This window comes from Xiphophorus hellerii, chromosome 18, assembly GCF_003331165.1.
Source record: "Xiphophorus hellerii strain 12219 chromosome 18, Xiphophorus_hellerii-4.1, whole genome shotgun sequence".
NCBI lineage: Eukaryota > Metazoa > Chordata > Actinopteri > Cyprinodontiformes > Poeciliidae > Xiphophorus > Xiphophorus hellerii.
The window spans coordinates 2,344,394-2,358,242 of record NC_045689.1 but is presented as its reverse complement, the minus strand read 5'-3'; the positions used below and the strand labels follow the sequence as shown (position 1 = coordinate 2,358,242).

Sequence of the window (13,849 nt, the reverse complement as noted above, 5' to 3'; positions counted from 1 at the left end):
TGTTGATTTTGTGTGAAACACTGGAGGGATTTATTTATTTGAGGCCAAAACGGCACCTAAAAAGCTACAGGGGTCCGGATTTGGCCCCTGGGCCTTTAGTTTGACACACGTTATCAATAATACTTTTTATCAATATTCAAGGATTGTTGAATTAAAACAAGTCCCTATATGTTGCTGAAAAATTACTTGTTAGTTTTGTCTCATTTTAGCTGAACTACAATATTTAACTAGATAAAAATCCTGGTAAGATTTTATGTTTTTACAGTGTAAGGAGCTGATTGGGTTTGTTCAACAACAGCAGCAAATAATTAGCAAACAACCAGCTGCTTCCCTGTCTGACCCAGAGTCCAGCGAGTTTTTGTTACTGGGAACACTGGAACCAGGTGATCCCAATGTGTTGACGATCCAGCCACGCCCACTGGGAACCAGCAGCCCAAACCACCGGCACCCAGAACCAGAAGGCAGCAGGAGTCTGTGTGAGCTGGGATCAGTTGTGGAACCGCCATGACTGGAGTTCTGGACCCGCTGCCGCTGAGGAGGCCGCCGCCCAGCGTGACCTTCATCGTCCTCTGCCTCATTCTGCTGCTCCTCGTCTTCAGGTGGGTGGAAACGAAGCAAAGAAGCTTCCAGCCCAAAGCTTCACCGCTCACTGGTGATCTCTGCTGCTGGACTGGGCAGCCCTGTCACTGCAGACAGTACTACAGCCAGGGCCGGCCCAAGGCATTGCGAGTTAAGCGCCTGCTTAGGGCCTCCAGACCACCAGGGGGCCCCCAAGAGCAAAAGCTAACATGACAAAAATGATTGAAAAATACATACTAAATGCTATTTAAAAATGGTAAAACAATTTATATGTCATATATATTATTATTATTATTATTATATATTATTTCTACAGTTGGTACATATTTTCATCTCTTCTTGCTGTTAGCTTTGCCACTGTTGGAGAAATATAAGATATTAAACTTCTTAACTTGTTACACTGTAAATTTAGTGTTTATCAGATATTTCTTTCAAATAGTTAAAATAATGTGACACACTTAAACATCTGTCTGCTTTTCAAAATCCTATTTTTTTTTTTGTTTTCTTCATCAGTAAAGTTAAAATCAGCAGCCATAATAACGTCGGTACGTTGTTGGCTAATTACAAATGATAGAAGCCAGACGCTGTTACACAGTTAGTGCAGCTTAGGGGTGATAAAGCATCTGGTGTTGACATATTGGTATTGGGGCCCCAAATGAAAATATGCTCAGGGCCCCAGAAAGGCTTGGACCGGCCCTGATTAGGACACAGCAGTTTACGATGCGTCACATTAAGGTTTGTATCCAGCAACAGTTTAGTTAAAAATGTTTCTACCCAAAGTAATCCGACGGTCATCTGTGGTTCTGTTTTATTTTGTCATATAAATGGACAATAAAATATTTATTTTAGAGTCTTGGGGGAGTTTGTTGGGGCAAACAGAATATTTAAAGTTTCTGATTTCCTGAAAAACTAAAATTCTGCTAAACTTAAATTTTCTAGGATTTCTGGAATTGATCCTCTATAGTTTCCTTTCAGGTTGTTTCTGATGTGTCTTTGTTGATCAAACAACAAAATATTGTTTAAATTTCTGGAAAGTGCAGATTAATTGTTTTTATTTTAAATAGATCTTTATTGGAGTCATCTCTACCGTTGTAGATAGAAAAAAAGAGTAAATTTCAGCCAAAAAAATGCGTATGAAGCATCAGGTCAGTGCAGCCGTGCCTTTAGGTTGAACCTTTATACGACGTTTGGTTTGACAAACAATCACCACCACATTTACATTAAACAAATATAACAAGGAAAAGCAGAAAAGGGAAAAAAAATGAAACATTCAAATAATTTTGGCAGTTAAATGTCCCCATAAAAAACCTATTAGGTGGAACTGAGGCATTAGAAGCGATATTTAGCATAACTGCTAATAATTAACTGAGCAGGTAAGGCGAGGTGAGTTTCCTCACCTGCTCTGCTTCAGGTGAAAAGTTCAGATCTGAAAGCTGATCTGGACTCCACGCCTTAATGAGTCGAAGTTCTGATAGTTCCTACCTGGGATCAGAGCTGAGCGGATTATTTCCACCATGAGCCTCGTTCTGCAGCCACCGGCGCTGAAGAAGCTGAGGTTGGTGACCTGCAGCCTCGTCTTCATCCTGGGTGTCGCTCTGCTGCTCCAGACCTTCAGGTGGGTGAAGCTCTGGAGCGACGAGGCGTACAGACAAAAATCAGGTTCAGCTAAAGGGACGGGAATGTAAGAAAAAACACAGGAAGCTCCATTTTATTCCTATCAGTGATTCAGTCACTGCAAAATCTACAAGATGAAAAATATCAAGCTTTCTGTTTTAGATCTGCTGCAGTTTTGTTGGTTGGCATCATCTCTATGGTCACTACTTCTCATTCTGTTAGAGGTTTGCTGCAGTTCTGCTGTTTGGATCACCTGCATGGTCACTGCTGCAGCAGAAAAACTCAGATACAAACAAAAATCATGAAATGAAATTGACATAAAATGTCAGAAATGAATTAGTGGCTGTTTAGGAACAGATGATGTTGCATTTTGTTGATTTGTGATTTGGACCACAGAAAAAAAAGAAGTTTATTTTCATCTCCTAATTCTGACTTTAATCCCAGAAGAATTATGATTTTTATTTTGGCGATATGAGTAAACAAATCCTGTGTTTTGAGTGAATTTGGAGACTAACACGACTTGATTTTCTTTTTTTGTTTTTTTACATTATATATTGAAAGAGTGAAAATAAAACAAACCATCTGATAAAAATCCATCTCTCAGGAATGTGATTGGGAAGGATGAAAATAAAACAAAAATTTAAAGCGACAACGTCGCAGGAAACAAAAGGAAAATATGAAATAATCTTACTTTATTCCTGTTAAGCCAATATTATACCTGCTTTCAAAGCCAAATACTGCCACAGTTTCTTCAAATTCCTAGTAAATCCATCCATATGTAAATTAATTACAAACTAATCTCTCTCCTCTATATAAATTTCTTCAGTAATTTCAATCCACTCCATTTTCTGGAGGATCCTGGTTTTCCTGTCTCCTTATAATCACTTTTTTTTAGCTCCTATCATTAAATTAGTGAAATTTTGTTTTCAAAGTTCATTTTGTATAAATCTCCTCCACGATACGTTGAGTAAAATGACATTAAATATCCAGCCGACTCCTGCCAGTACAGCTGGAGAACCGGAGACTCGGCCGTTTCTCACCTCCAACGAGTTTTTGCTTCATTTTAGAGGGAAAAAATGAAGCAAAATGAAAAATGTTAATGGTTAATGTTAATGGTTAATGTTAATGGTTAATGTTAATGGTTAATAATCATTTTCTCTGCAGAATGATTGACTTATGTCCTTCCCAGATTAACGGGCAGCCAGAATTGCTGATGTTTAGAAAAACAGAGGAAACATTTAATCAGTTGCTCAGGTTTGTTTAATCCACTTAATGTCATGAATTTTAAGGAACAATGAGAAAATAACTTATTTATGCTACTTTGTGTCTGAATGATCGTTATGCATGAATTATTTATCTTCACTGGCTGTGTCCGTTTCAGGCTGATCACAGAAAGGTGGAATATTAAATTATTTGTTTTTGTTGCTCTGCAGGTCAGACAGGATGTTGCCGCTCCAGGTTCTGACGTACACCTTGCAGCAGCCGGTCGGGTCGGCCGTGGTCCAGAACCAAACCGCAGGAACTACAGGTCCCACCCCGGCTTTTATCTGCAGCAATAATCAATTATAGAACAGAGAAAATCAAGAACAGATGCAGATTTTTCATGTTTTAGGGGAATAAAAAATATTATGTACAAAAAAAATTAGATTCCCATTTACTAAAGTTTATCATATTATTTACTTTATCATATTTTTGTAGGGAACTACAACAACAAACATTGACCTTTATTTTGCTTCAAAACCAAATCGTTTTAAATGAGGAAATAATCTACCCTCAAATTTTAGAAACTATGATCTGCACATCAGTTTTCTACAAAAATCAGACACTTTTATTAATTTTATTAAAATATAGAATTTTTAGTTTATCATTTTGCAGATCAAATAAAAAATAGTCACCAAAAGTTTGTTTGGAAACCTTTAAATTTCTGTGGCCCTCTGGAGACCTCTGCCTTCGAACAACCTGTTCCCCTCCTCGCCTGTGGGGGCGCTGCGCCAAGAAAAACTAAGGGAAAGGACATGAAAACCTCAGAAGAAAAAGCAGAGCTTCTTTCTTCACAAAATGGAAACAAAAATGGAGGCGTCGGATTTTAGCGGTTGGAGGATTTCTCTTTTGTCTTTGGCTAAAAACCACGAGCCATTTCTCCCACTGTTGCTAGGCTACCATGTTTGTTTTGGTTGTATTTACCCAGAATGCCCTGCACTGTAGCCCACTTCCTGCTTTTGGAGCAGTTTCCGGTCCTCTTGGCGTTCACATTTAAACCGAACCAAGAACGAGGTTTGTAGGCGGACCAGAGTTAGCTTAGCATTCACACCTCACCAACCGAACTGGACCTTCTGGAAATTGGACTGGAGTTGGATTAAAGCGTTTTAAACGGGACGGGTGTGAATGAACCAACACCAATCGCTGCTCCCCATGACAACACCTTCCACTGATTCTGTTTTATTATCCACTAACCTGAACGTTTCCATTTAGCTTCTTCCTGATTAGCATGTTTTAATGTTTTTCCTCTTCCAGTTCTCAAAGGACAGTCAGCCCATCTGATAGGAGTCGGTGGCTCCAAAGCGCTGCTGGTGTCTGCTTTTCTGGAGCATCGAACCAAACCCAAGAAGGTAAGAAAAAATTCACTGGAAGCTGTGATGCAACATGAAAACATGCGTCCTGGGAAGGAAGCCGCCTGTTCCCATCAGAGCTGCATCACCAGGCATCTTTCTGCGCTCCGGAAAGTTTCACTTCCTTCGATGTGGGAAAGTTGCTGCCAAAGTGGCATTTAAAGTTGTTGATTGAAATGTGCTGATTAGTTGTCGGCTGAGTTCAGAGGCGTGGAGGAAAACTGGTTTGTTCCCACACTGGAAAAATGTGGGCACAAAAAACAAACTTGGAATTTTCAAGATTAATTTTGCAGATATAGAAAACAAACATTTAATAAAATAGCCGGAAATTTGTGACAGACGGTGACGCGTCCTCTAAGACTGAGCTGGTAAATTTAGGAGATTCACATGTGAATATTTTTCTGGGTTTGTTTCTCTGGATCAGAACCATTTGTCCCGGCTGCAGAATCGCATTAAAGCTGCAGGATGGAATTTTATGATTTTTTTTTTTTTTATTTCTGTTGAAACTGTCACCATGTCGTTACTGTTTATGAGATAACAGATAATCAGTGAAAAAAATCAGTCTGCCAGAGCCAGGAGGCGGGTCTTAGTGTTGTCAATCACAATGTTGTGCGGTGCTGCTCGTCCTTCTCCCTCCTTCCCTCTAAAAGAAAGTGAACAAACAGTTTTCCTGTAACTGAAAGTTGTTTCTCCACCGTTGGCATATGTAGCAGCACATACATGAGGATGATTGACAGCGCTAAGCCCCTCCCCCTAGCTCTAATTGGTTGATTTTGGTGCATTTTTCAGACAGGAGTAGTAGCTCAGGGAGGAGATTAATCTTTTCACAGATTATCTGTAACAACATGGTGAGTTTTAACAAATACATAGAAAATATATTTTTCATAAAAGTTGCAAACTGCAGCTTTAACGCCTCACATGGGATTTGGGAGATATTGTTCTGCTACCGGAAAAAACTCTGGACTTCCACTTTCATATTGTAAAATATCCAGATTCAAATCTTTTTAATTTACCACCTTAACCTGAGATGAAATCTTTGATTTTTTCTCCTGTAAATGAAACCGTCAGCTCGTGGTTCCTCAGCCCGGCTCTCGAGGTTCGCTGCATGTTTTACACGTTTCTCTGCTTCAGCAGACCTGAGTTCACCTGATGACTGATGAACAGGCTTTCCTCTGAAGCAGGCTAAAACATGCAGAGCAGAGAGCCTGTGGTTAGGAAACATGGTGTCAGAGCATAGCTTTATTCTAACATTGTAAATTTATGTTTTATAATCTTGAGGGCAGGGAAGGAAATTTTTGTAAATTTGCCACTTTTTGACGTCAGACGATACTTTTTTCTTGTAAATATTTGAATTTGGTCCAGAAATTTTTGGTCTTTTTGGCCACTTTTTTGTCTTTGATCAACATTTTCCGTAATATTCCGTCAGTGACTCTCGCACTAAAAAAAATAAAATTTAAAGCAACGTTTACGACACAAACATAAGAGGCATTACAAGCAAAGTTGAAGAAAGCCACTGCACCCAGTTTAACTGTACACACAAACCAAACACCAAAGTTAATGTTTAATCAGCTTCACTTGTGTAGCACATTTCAGCAACAAGGAAGTTCAAAGTTTAGATCATAAAACCATAGAAACCAGTAAGACGTTACATTTATCCAGGTCCATTGTTGTCATCATTAATCAGAGCAAATAGAGTTATGAACTGGAGCTCTAAACAGGTTTTCAGCCGTGATTTGAAGAAACTCAGTGTTTCGGCCGTTTGGCAGTTTTCTGGAAGTTTGATCCAGATTTGTGGTGCATAGAAGCTGAAAGCTGCTTCTCCATGTTTGCTCTGGTTCTGGAGATCCAGAATGTAAAAGAGGAACCGAATGCAGAGCAGCAGAGGCGTTCAGCACATGATGAAGATTTAATGGAAAAATAAAGACAAAGAAAACACGGGAGCACAGGGAGCCAGAGGAGAACAAAAAAATCACAGGAACCAGGAAAAACAGGGAAGTAACAGGATTTAAAGGTGTGTAAGTACTGGGAGAGTGAATGTGGAGCAAAGGACCTGAGCTGATTGGCTGACTGATTACAGGAGAGAGAGAGAGAGAGAGAGAGAGGCACAGGGGCGAGGGAGATTCTAACAGTAAAACAAAACTAAACATAGAAAACTTAACAAACTAGAGTAATTAAGAATAACTAGACAGAAGAAATAAACGTAATAAACTAGAATCACTAAGAAAGAATTAAAGTAAACTAGAAACGAGGCTGATGTCATCAAAATAAAAAACCAAATGAGAATGAAACCAGATTGAAATAAACACCAAATCAACCCACAATCTGAACAGTTTATTCTTGTTCAAATGTTTGTTTTTCTGTTCATTTGAATCCAAGCAGTGGGATGATATTTAAAAAGGTTTGCAGCCTTGAACATCTGATTCAGTTTTCTGAGATGTTTCTCTTTGAGCTGAAGCGAATAGAGTTTCATGGAAGACGCTTTAGATGGTTTAATCTAATTTATTATGTTGACAGGTTCTTGTTGTTGCCATAATGTTTCGTCAAGAGAAAGTGTCCCTTCAGTGCCGCCTGCTCTGCAGCGAGCAGCGCCACGTGTCCAGAGCCTCCGTCGACATCCACTGGGATCACTTCGGCTTTCCGTACGGGACGGCCGATGTTTCCTGCCCGCTGCCGCCGGCCTGCCAGGCGCCGACCCACGTAGCCGTCACCTCGGCAGCCGCCAGGAACCGAGGTACTGCGGCCCTGCACGGGTTGCTATGGTAACGCAGGTGCAAACATGCAGACCGGGATTTTATTTCAGGTAACCAGGTGGAGAGGGCCGGTTGTTGGGCTACGTTCACACAGCAGGTCTTTATGCTCAATCCGATTATTTCTTAAATTTTGATCAAATAATAATCACTTCAAAATTACATCATTACATTTTCAGGACTAAAATGACAATAATTCGTAGAAGTCACAAAAAATAACAAAATCAGACAAAGTAATTTTTTTTCAAAATCAGTTTCTTTCAATAAAAAACTGAAGAAACTTTAACTTGTGTGTCTGTTTGGTGACTTTCTGTTTAAAACTTGTTTGTTTTTCTTTCAGTGGAAGAAAATACAGAAATTTTACTCAAGAGTAGAAATACTTTATAATAAAATTACTCAAGTAAAAGTAAAAAGGACAGAGGAGTAAAAATACTCCTAAAAGTAAAAAAGTTACTCATAAATGTAATTAGTTTATGGATTCTGTTCTGTTTATGGAAGTCATAATTTCTGTCTTTGGATCCATTTTAAATGTGTTCAGCATTGAGAGCCGACGGCATCGTTACCGGGTCCAAATAAAACGAAGGAAGTTGATAAGTGAGAGCGTAACTAATAGCAACAGGCTTTGACTGCAGCGTCTGTAGAGAAGTGTGTTTGGATTGTGATGTGATGCGTTCACTGACTCAGAGTAATAATTATAATTTTCAGCCATTGTTTACGTTTGGATTTACCGCGTTTGGTTTCATCTGGTGCTGAATTACGACTCGCTTCTCATATGAATGACGCAGAGCTCTGATAAAATGCGACATGACTGTTCAGACTGCAAACACTTTGAAAACTACCAGAAATATATCCGATTTAGTTCAACACAGGGAAGTGGCACAATTAAAAAGATCAGAATTTAGGTCGTATACGTGCAAAATAAAAATTTATTTAGTTGGTATTCGCCTGCTGTGTGAACGTAGCCGTAGCGACGTAGAGCTGAGTGTTGTCTGCGAAACGTTGGATATTGAAACATTGTCAAGAGAAAGAAGGTAGCTGATGAAGAGAAGAGTTCCTTGGATTCAGCCCTGAGGCACACCTAAAGGGATGGAGAAAGGGTGGCGGCCATCTTGGTTATTTTTGAGGAAAATCGTCTTCTCTCTTTTTGTGGGTTAGATAAAGCTGACCTTGAGTTTTTGGAGGTTCAGAATCAAAAAGAGCTGAATGTCTTTCCGTACAACTTCACCAGCTGTTTCTCCACCATGTACAACTACACCAACATCCTGCAGGTAACATCAATCAATCAATCAATCAATCAATCAATCAATCAAGGTCATTTGTTTTTAGCACATTTTAACAACAAGGCAGTTCAAAGTGCATCGAAACACATTTTAAGGTGACCAACAGCCTCAGAAATGTTCAAATCAAACCATGAAATGAGGCTAATTCCAAACCAAAGATAATTTTCTGCATCACTGCTTTGGAAACTGACTCTGCTGTAACTTCAGGGTGATTTTTAAAGTGTAAATTGTGCTGCAGCTGGTACAGACGGTGGAGATGCTGCAGTTACTGGGCGTGAACAGAATCGTCATCTACAAGACGAACTGCAGCGTCGAGACGCAGCGCGTTCTGGACTACTACACCGACAAAGGTCCAGCAGGCTGACTCACATCTCTGTCTTCATAAACATGGTTAGCATAGCACAGCACCTTAACATTTAATATGTGAAAACGATGCATGAGTTAAAAAAGAACAGAAGAAAAATAAAACGCCTTCAAAACCGTTAGTGGAGGGGAAACTTATTGTCAGTTATACTTAATATTATGTTTTTAAAATAGTTTAAAATGAATTAAATTTTAGTTTTTAATATGTTCTTTCCTGTGAGAGAAGATGCAACATGGACATCCTGCAAATCCTTTGATAAAGAACATTTAAAAACCAACTATAGTGACTATAAGGCTGAAAGAGAAAAACTGAAGCAAATCAAACGTAAATTCAAAGCTTTTCTTCTGAAATCAGTCCAGATGCAAAGTGTTGGCTTTTTGCAGCCCAGCTGATCAACATAGTTGTTTTTATTTTATCTCGATGAATAATTTAGCAGAAGTCTAAAAAAATGGATAAACTTTTAAATTGTGTGTAAATGGAGACATCAGACTCACGAACACTGAGATGAACTTATTGTTTATTGGTTTGGATCATGTTAAAAAGTAGCTTTAAACTGAAGATTACTTTTATTACAATGGAAATATTTATCCAGACATTTGAGGGAAAATGTTTTTTTTGGTTTTTTTACTCTTTCATCACAACGTTGATAAGTTATTTTCAAATACACAACATTGAAGTTCAACAATGCAGAAATATTCTGCTTGTTTGGGTTAAATAAAAAAGTATAAAAGATTTTTTTTGAGTGTAAACTAAAAGCAGCCGTCCGTCTCCAGGTTTAGTGGAGGTGGTTCCTTGGTCTCTGTCGGAGTATCTGAAGGTTTCTCGTCGTGCTAAACCCGATCAGGATCCTGGTGACATCCACTACTTCGGTCAGATCCCGGCGCTCAACGACTGCCTGTACAGATCCATGTACCGGTCCAAATACGTGGCGCTGCACGACCCGGACGAGCTCATCCTGCCGCAGACGGTCGACAGGTACTGACAGCTGACCCGTTCCAAGTGACATTAACCTTTAAAAATGTAATTGCAACAATTTACTTCGCTGTATTTAACTTGCTCTTCACCTGCAAGATCAGCAAAAAGTTTTTCATGATTTTGAAGTGGCAGAAAAAGGTTTCATGATTCTTTTTCACTCTTTTTACAAATACTTTTTCAAACAGCCAATGATGGTGATTATGTTGCTCAAAGGAAGTTGAAGGTGTTTGATCTCCCAGCGTGGGCAAAGAAATATGTTCAAGCACATCATGTTCCCCTCCTCACCTGTGGGGGCGCCACACCAAGAACCACTGAAGGAAACGACATGAAAACCTCTGAAGAAGACATTGAGCACAACTTCTTTCTTCACTAAAATGCAGTGGTGTCAGATATTAGGAATAAGACATGGGAAAGAAATGGAAAGGGTAATATTCAATTAAATCACTGGGACTAATTTATTAGGGAAACATAAATCACAAGATATAATTTAAGCACTTATTACATTTTTAAAAGACACAAAATTAGGTGAGAGTGTGTGTATGTATATAATATAGTTATTTTAGGGTTTTAAAGATAAATTGAATGTCTGGATAACACCTTTGTCCAGTTGATGGCCGAACACCAAGCCTGAAAACTGCCAGTAAACACCATAGAAGAAGAAGAAGATATTATGGGTTGTTTTTCCTGATAGCGCTAAGCTAACAGGTTTGTTTTGGTTGTATTTACCCAGAATGCCCTGCGCTGTAGTCCACTTCCTGCTTTTGGAGCGGTCTTTGGTCCGCTTGGCGTTCACATACGCATTCTAACTGAACCGGAGTTCACTTCAACCGAACCCAGACCGAGGTTTGTAGGATCAAAGTTTGATTAGCATTCACACCTTACCAACTGAACCGGACTTTCCAGGCAAACGGACTGGAGTCGGATTAAAGCGAGCAGAACGATGCCGGGGTAAAATGCTAACTAACACACCTCAAATTCACCCATGCAACCAAACAGAGGAAGCAAACTAATCGGTGCTCAACATTTCTCCATTAAACACGTCTACAAACTTCTGACCAATCACACAACAGCTCCGAACAATTTTCACCATGCAACTGGATCAATGAACCGGTTTCGTAGCTTCTGATGAAACGTAGCAGATCTTTGAGTTGAGTCAAGTTTTGGTCTTTTATGATGCGATAGCCACCTTAGTGTTTTCTCTCCTGTTCCGCCTTTTGAAAGTGTTTTACTGATTCGGACCTGCTTCCTGCAGCTGGTCGGAGCTGCTGCCGCTTCTGGAGAAAAGACACGGCGCTGACCGGTGCTTTTACTTCAAGAACAACTGGTTCCCCACCGAATTCACGCTGCCTCCTCCGCCGCCGAACGTCCTGCCTGCGCGGGGCCTCTGGCGTAACGTATCCGGGGCGAACGTCTTGACTCACCTGTACAGCGAACCTGTCAAACCCAAACGTGCCTTCAACAACTTCAAGACCATCACCAACCCTCGGTCCGTGTTCGTCGTCACCGTCCACGGAGTGCTGCGCTCGCAGAAGAGCTGCGCCTGGGTGGACAGGACGGTCGCCCGGATGTACCACACCAAGTAAGCAAACGCTGCAAATCGACCTGACGGAACAAAACATCTAAAGATTCAAGTTACAGCTGCAAACTGCAGAACTGTTCAACCTTAAACAACTGAAAAGATTTAATCCAAATGCAGGAACATTTCGTTCCTTCTCTCCCTGGACATCAACCAAATCCACCCCAATGTTGGTTTGGTTGAATTTGTCCTGAAATCGTCCCAAAGAATTTGTGATTCTGATGATTTTATGCAACTTTTCAGTTCAGGTCAGATAAACTTGATTGTCCCCCAAGGAGCAATTTGCTTTGAAGATAAATAACATCTAGAAAACATCTATAGAAAATACACCACAACATCCAATCAGCGTACGGAACATTTAATTACCAACAGTTTGTTTAAGCTGGATCTCAAATGGTTAATGAGACTAACGAGGATAAATGTAACTTTTTATCTTACATTTAATCAGCCTGTAGAGCGATGAAGAGGATGGCCTTAGCCTTCCTCGTTACTCTGGTTAAGTTAAGCGGTTTTGGAGGAGAACTACTAAACTTAACCAGTCATTTTACTACATCATTACGAAGCTGTTCAGCGACTCAAACTGGAAATGTTCAAACTGACTCAATAAAACAAGAGTTAAACATCTTCATAAAAACATTTAAACTATTTAATTTCCGATAGCTTATTGCAAATCACACACAGCAATGATAGCATTTTAAAATCATGAATATTTTCTCTGTTTTTTGTTCTTTGCGTTGCTCCGTATGTTTGACCGTAGAAAATGCGACTCAGATCCCATTTCCGGACGTTTCCCTGCTGTGTTTCTGCAGAGTCCGAGGACAAACTGGACTGAAGGCCCAGCAGCTGATTTATGACGGCAGGCTGCTGAGCTACAGCGGCCGCCTGACGTCGGCCGTCAGCGCCGTCCTCAGGGAGACGCGGCTCCTGCCTGAGGGAGCCAGACGCTGAGCAGGAAGGACTTTTAATCAATTCATATGGACCATATGTTTATGACTCTACATGTTACTGTAAATTAAAACTATTTCAGCAACACTTCTGCATCTTTTAACTGAAGGTAAAGCTGAAAAAGGGCCTTTTTATGAACCAACAGTGGGTTACAGTCTGTTCCTGTTCATGTTGCAGGACGATCTGAGGAAGAAAAACATAAAGATCACTAAGCTGAGACGGAGACGTCAGACGGACGGAATGACTTTATGACTTAGAAATGATTCATGTTTGGCCGCCAGCGCAGATCAGAACATTTTAACTTTAATTAGGGTAAAATTATCCAACAAATTAAAATCTTGGAGAGGAAAATGTTAGAAGCATCCAACTGTCCTGCTGCAGGTTGAGATAAAGTAGAAACTCAAGACAGAAAATGCACAACAATAAAACAGAATGAAAAAATGAATGGAATCGATATAATTCATTCTGTGAGGAATCAAATGTGAATCTTTTCTTTAATTCAACTCTGACTGCAAAGTTTTTCTAATTTTGCTCAAAAATTCTCCTTCTGTAAATTTGCTGGAACCTTGAATCAGATTTTTTTTACCTGTTTCTACTCTTTGGTAATTATCTGGTTCAGTAATATTTACAGTAATAACTCCACCCCTGAAAAATGTTTAAATATAGGAGATGTCGGAGCTTCGGGGATGAGAGCTGATCGTGGCTCTGAGTCTCCTGGATGTCTGAAGGAGCCGCCGTTGATCCGTCCCTTTTCACTCCATTTGGTAGAAGAACTTTATTCCTTTTCCAACACCAACAGAAGAAAGCAGAAGAATTTGTTGTAAGTGTTGTTTAAATTTACAGTTAACTCTTACTGCTTTTATTTTGTGATTTCTCTTTTTTAGCAACATTTGTATTTTATTTTCTGACACCTTATGGCAAAAGTTCAATAGCAGGACAAGAAATTAACGTCACTTTCACACCTGGACTTTGTTTTGTACTGAATCCGTTAATGATTTTAACATTTAACTTTGTTTTGTTTTACCCAGAAAAACATCCAGTCAACCATAACCTGTTTCAGAGCAGAGATCAAAACAAATTCCTTTGACCTCAGTGTTTTCTCACCTGCAGTGATCTCATAATTAAAACATCAAGATAAACGGGTCTGTCCAGGGATCCCG

At 39.7% G+C, this 13,849-nt stretch overlaps 1 protein-coding gene across 2 annotated transcripts; it reads left to right on the top strand.

Annotated features, from left to right (window-relative positions):
- Window positions 1-1,712: 1,712 nt before the first annotated feature.
- On the top strand, window positions 1,713-12,776 carry LOC116707479 (uncharacterized). Of its 2 annotated transcripts, XM_032544831.1 has the most exons (10): window positions 1,713-2,194; window positions 3,358-3,447; window positions 3,627-3,721; window positions 4,708-4,802; window positions 7,317-7,533; window positions 8,705-8,817; window positions 9,068-9,179; window positions 9,967-10,168; window positions 11,421-11,747; window positions 12,554-12,776. In XM_032544831.1, the coding sequence occupies exons 1-10, from the start codon at window positions 2,094-2,096 to the stop codon at window positions 12,690-12,692; spliced, it is 1,491 nt and encodes a 496-aa protein (XP_032400722.1). In that variant the 5' UTR covers window positions 1,713-2,093; the 3' UTR covers window positions 12,693-12,776. The 2 variants fall into 2 exon arrangements, with proteins under 2 accessions (XP_032400722.1, XP_032400723.1); XM_032544832.1 differs by lacking the exon at window positions 3,358-3,447.
- The last annotated feature ends 1,073 nt before the right edge of the window (window positions 12,777-13,849 follow it).

What these genes read in the sequence shown, in the direction of transcription:
- LOC116707479 (XM_032544831.1), top strand. Translation starts at nt 2,094, where the DNA reads ATGAGCCTCGTTCTGCAGCCACCGGCGCTGAAGAAGCTGAGGTTGGTG. An exon ending in ACTACACCAACATCCTGCAG is followed by an intron (nt 8,818 to 9,067) that starts GTAACATCAATC and finishes ATTGTGCTGCAG; the next exon opens with CTGGTACAGACGGTGGAGAT. An exon ending in GGACTACTACACCGACAAAG is followed by an intron (nt 9,180 to 9,966) that starts GTCCAGCAGGCT and finishes GTCCGTCTCCAG; the next exon opens with GTTTAGTGGAGGTGGTTCCT.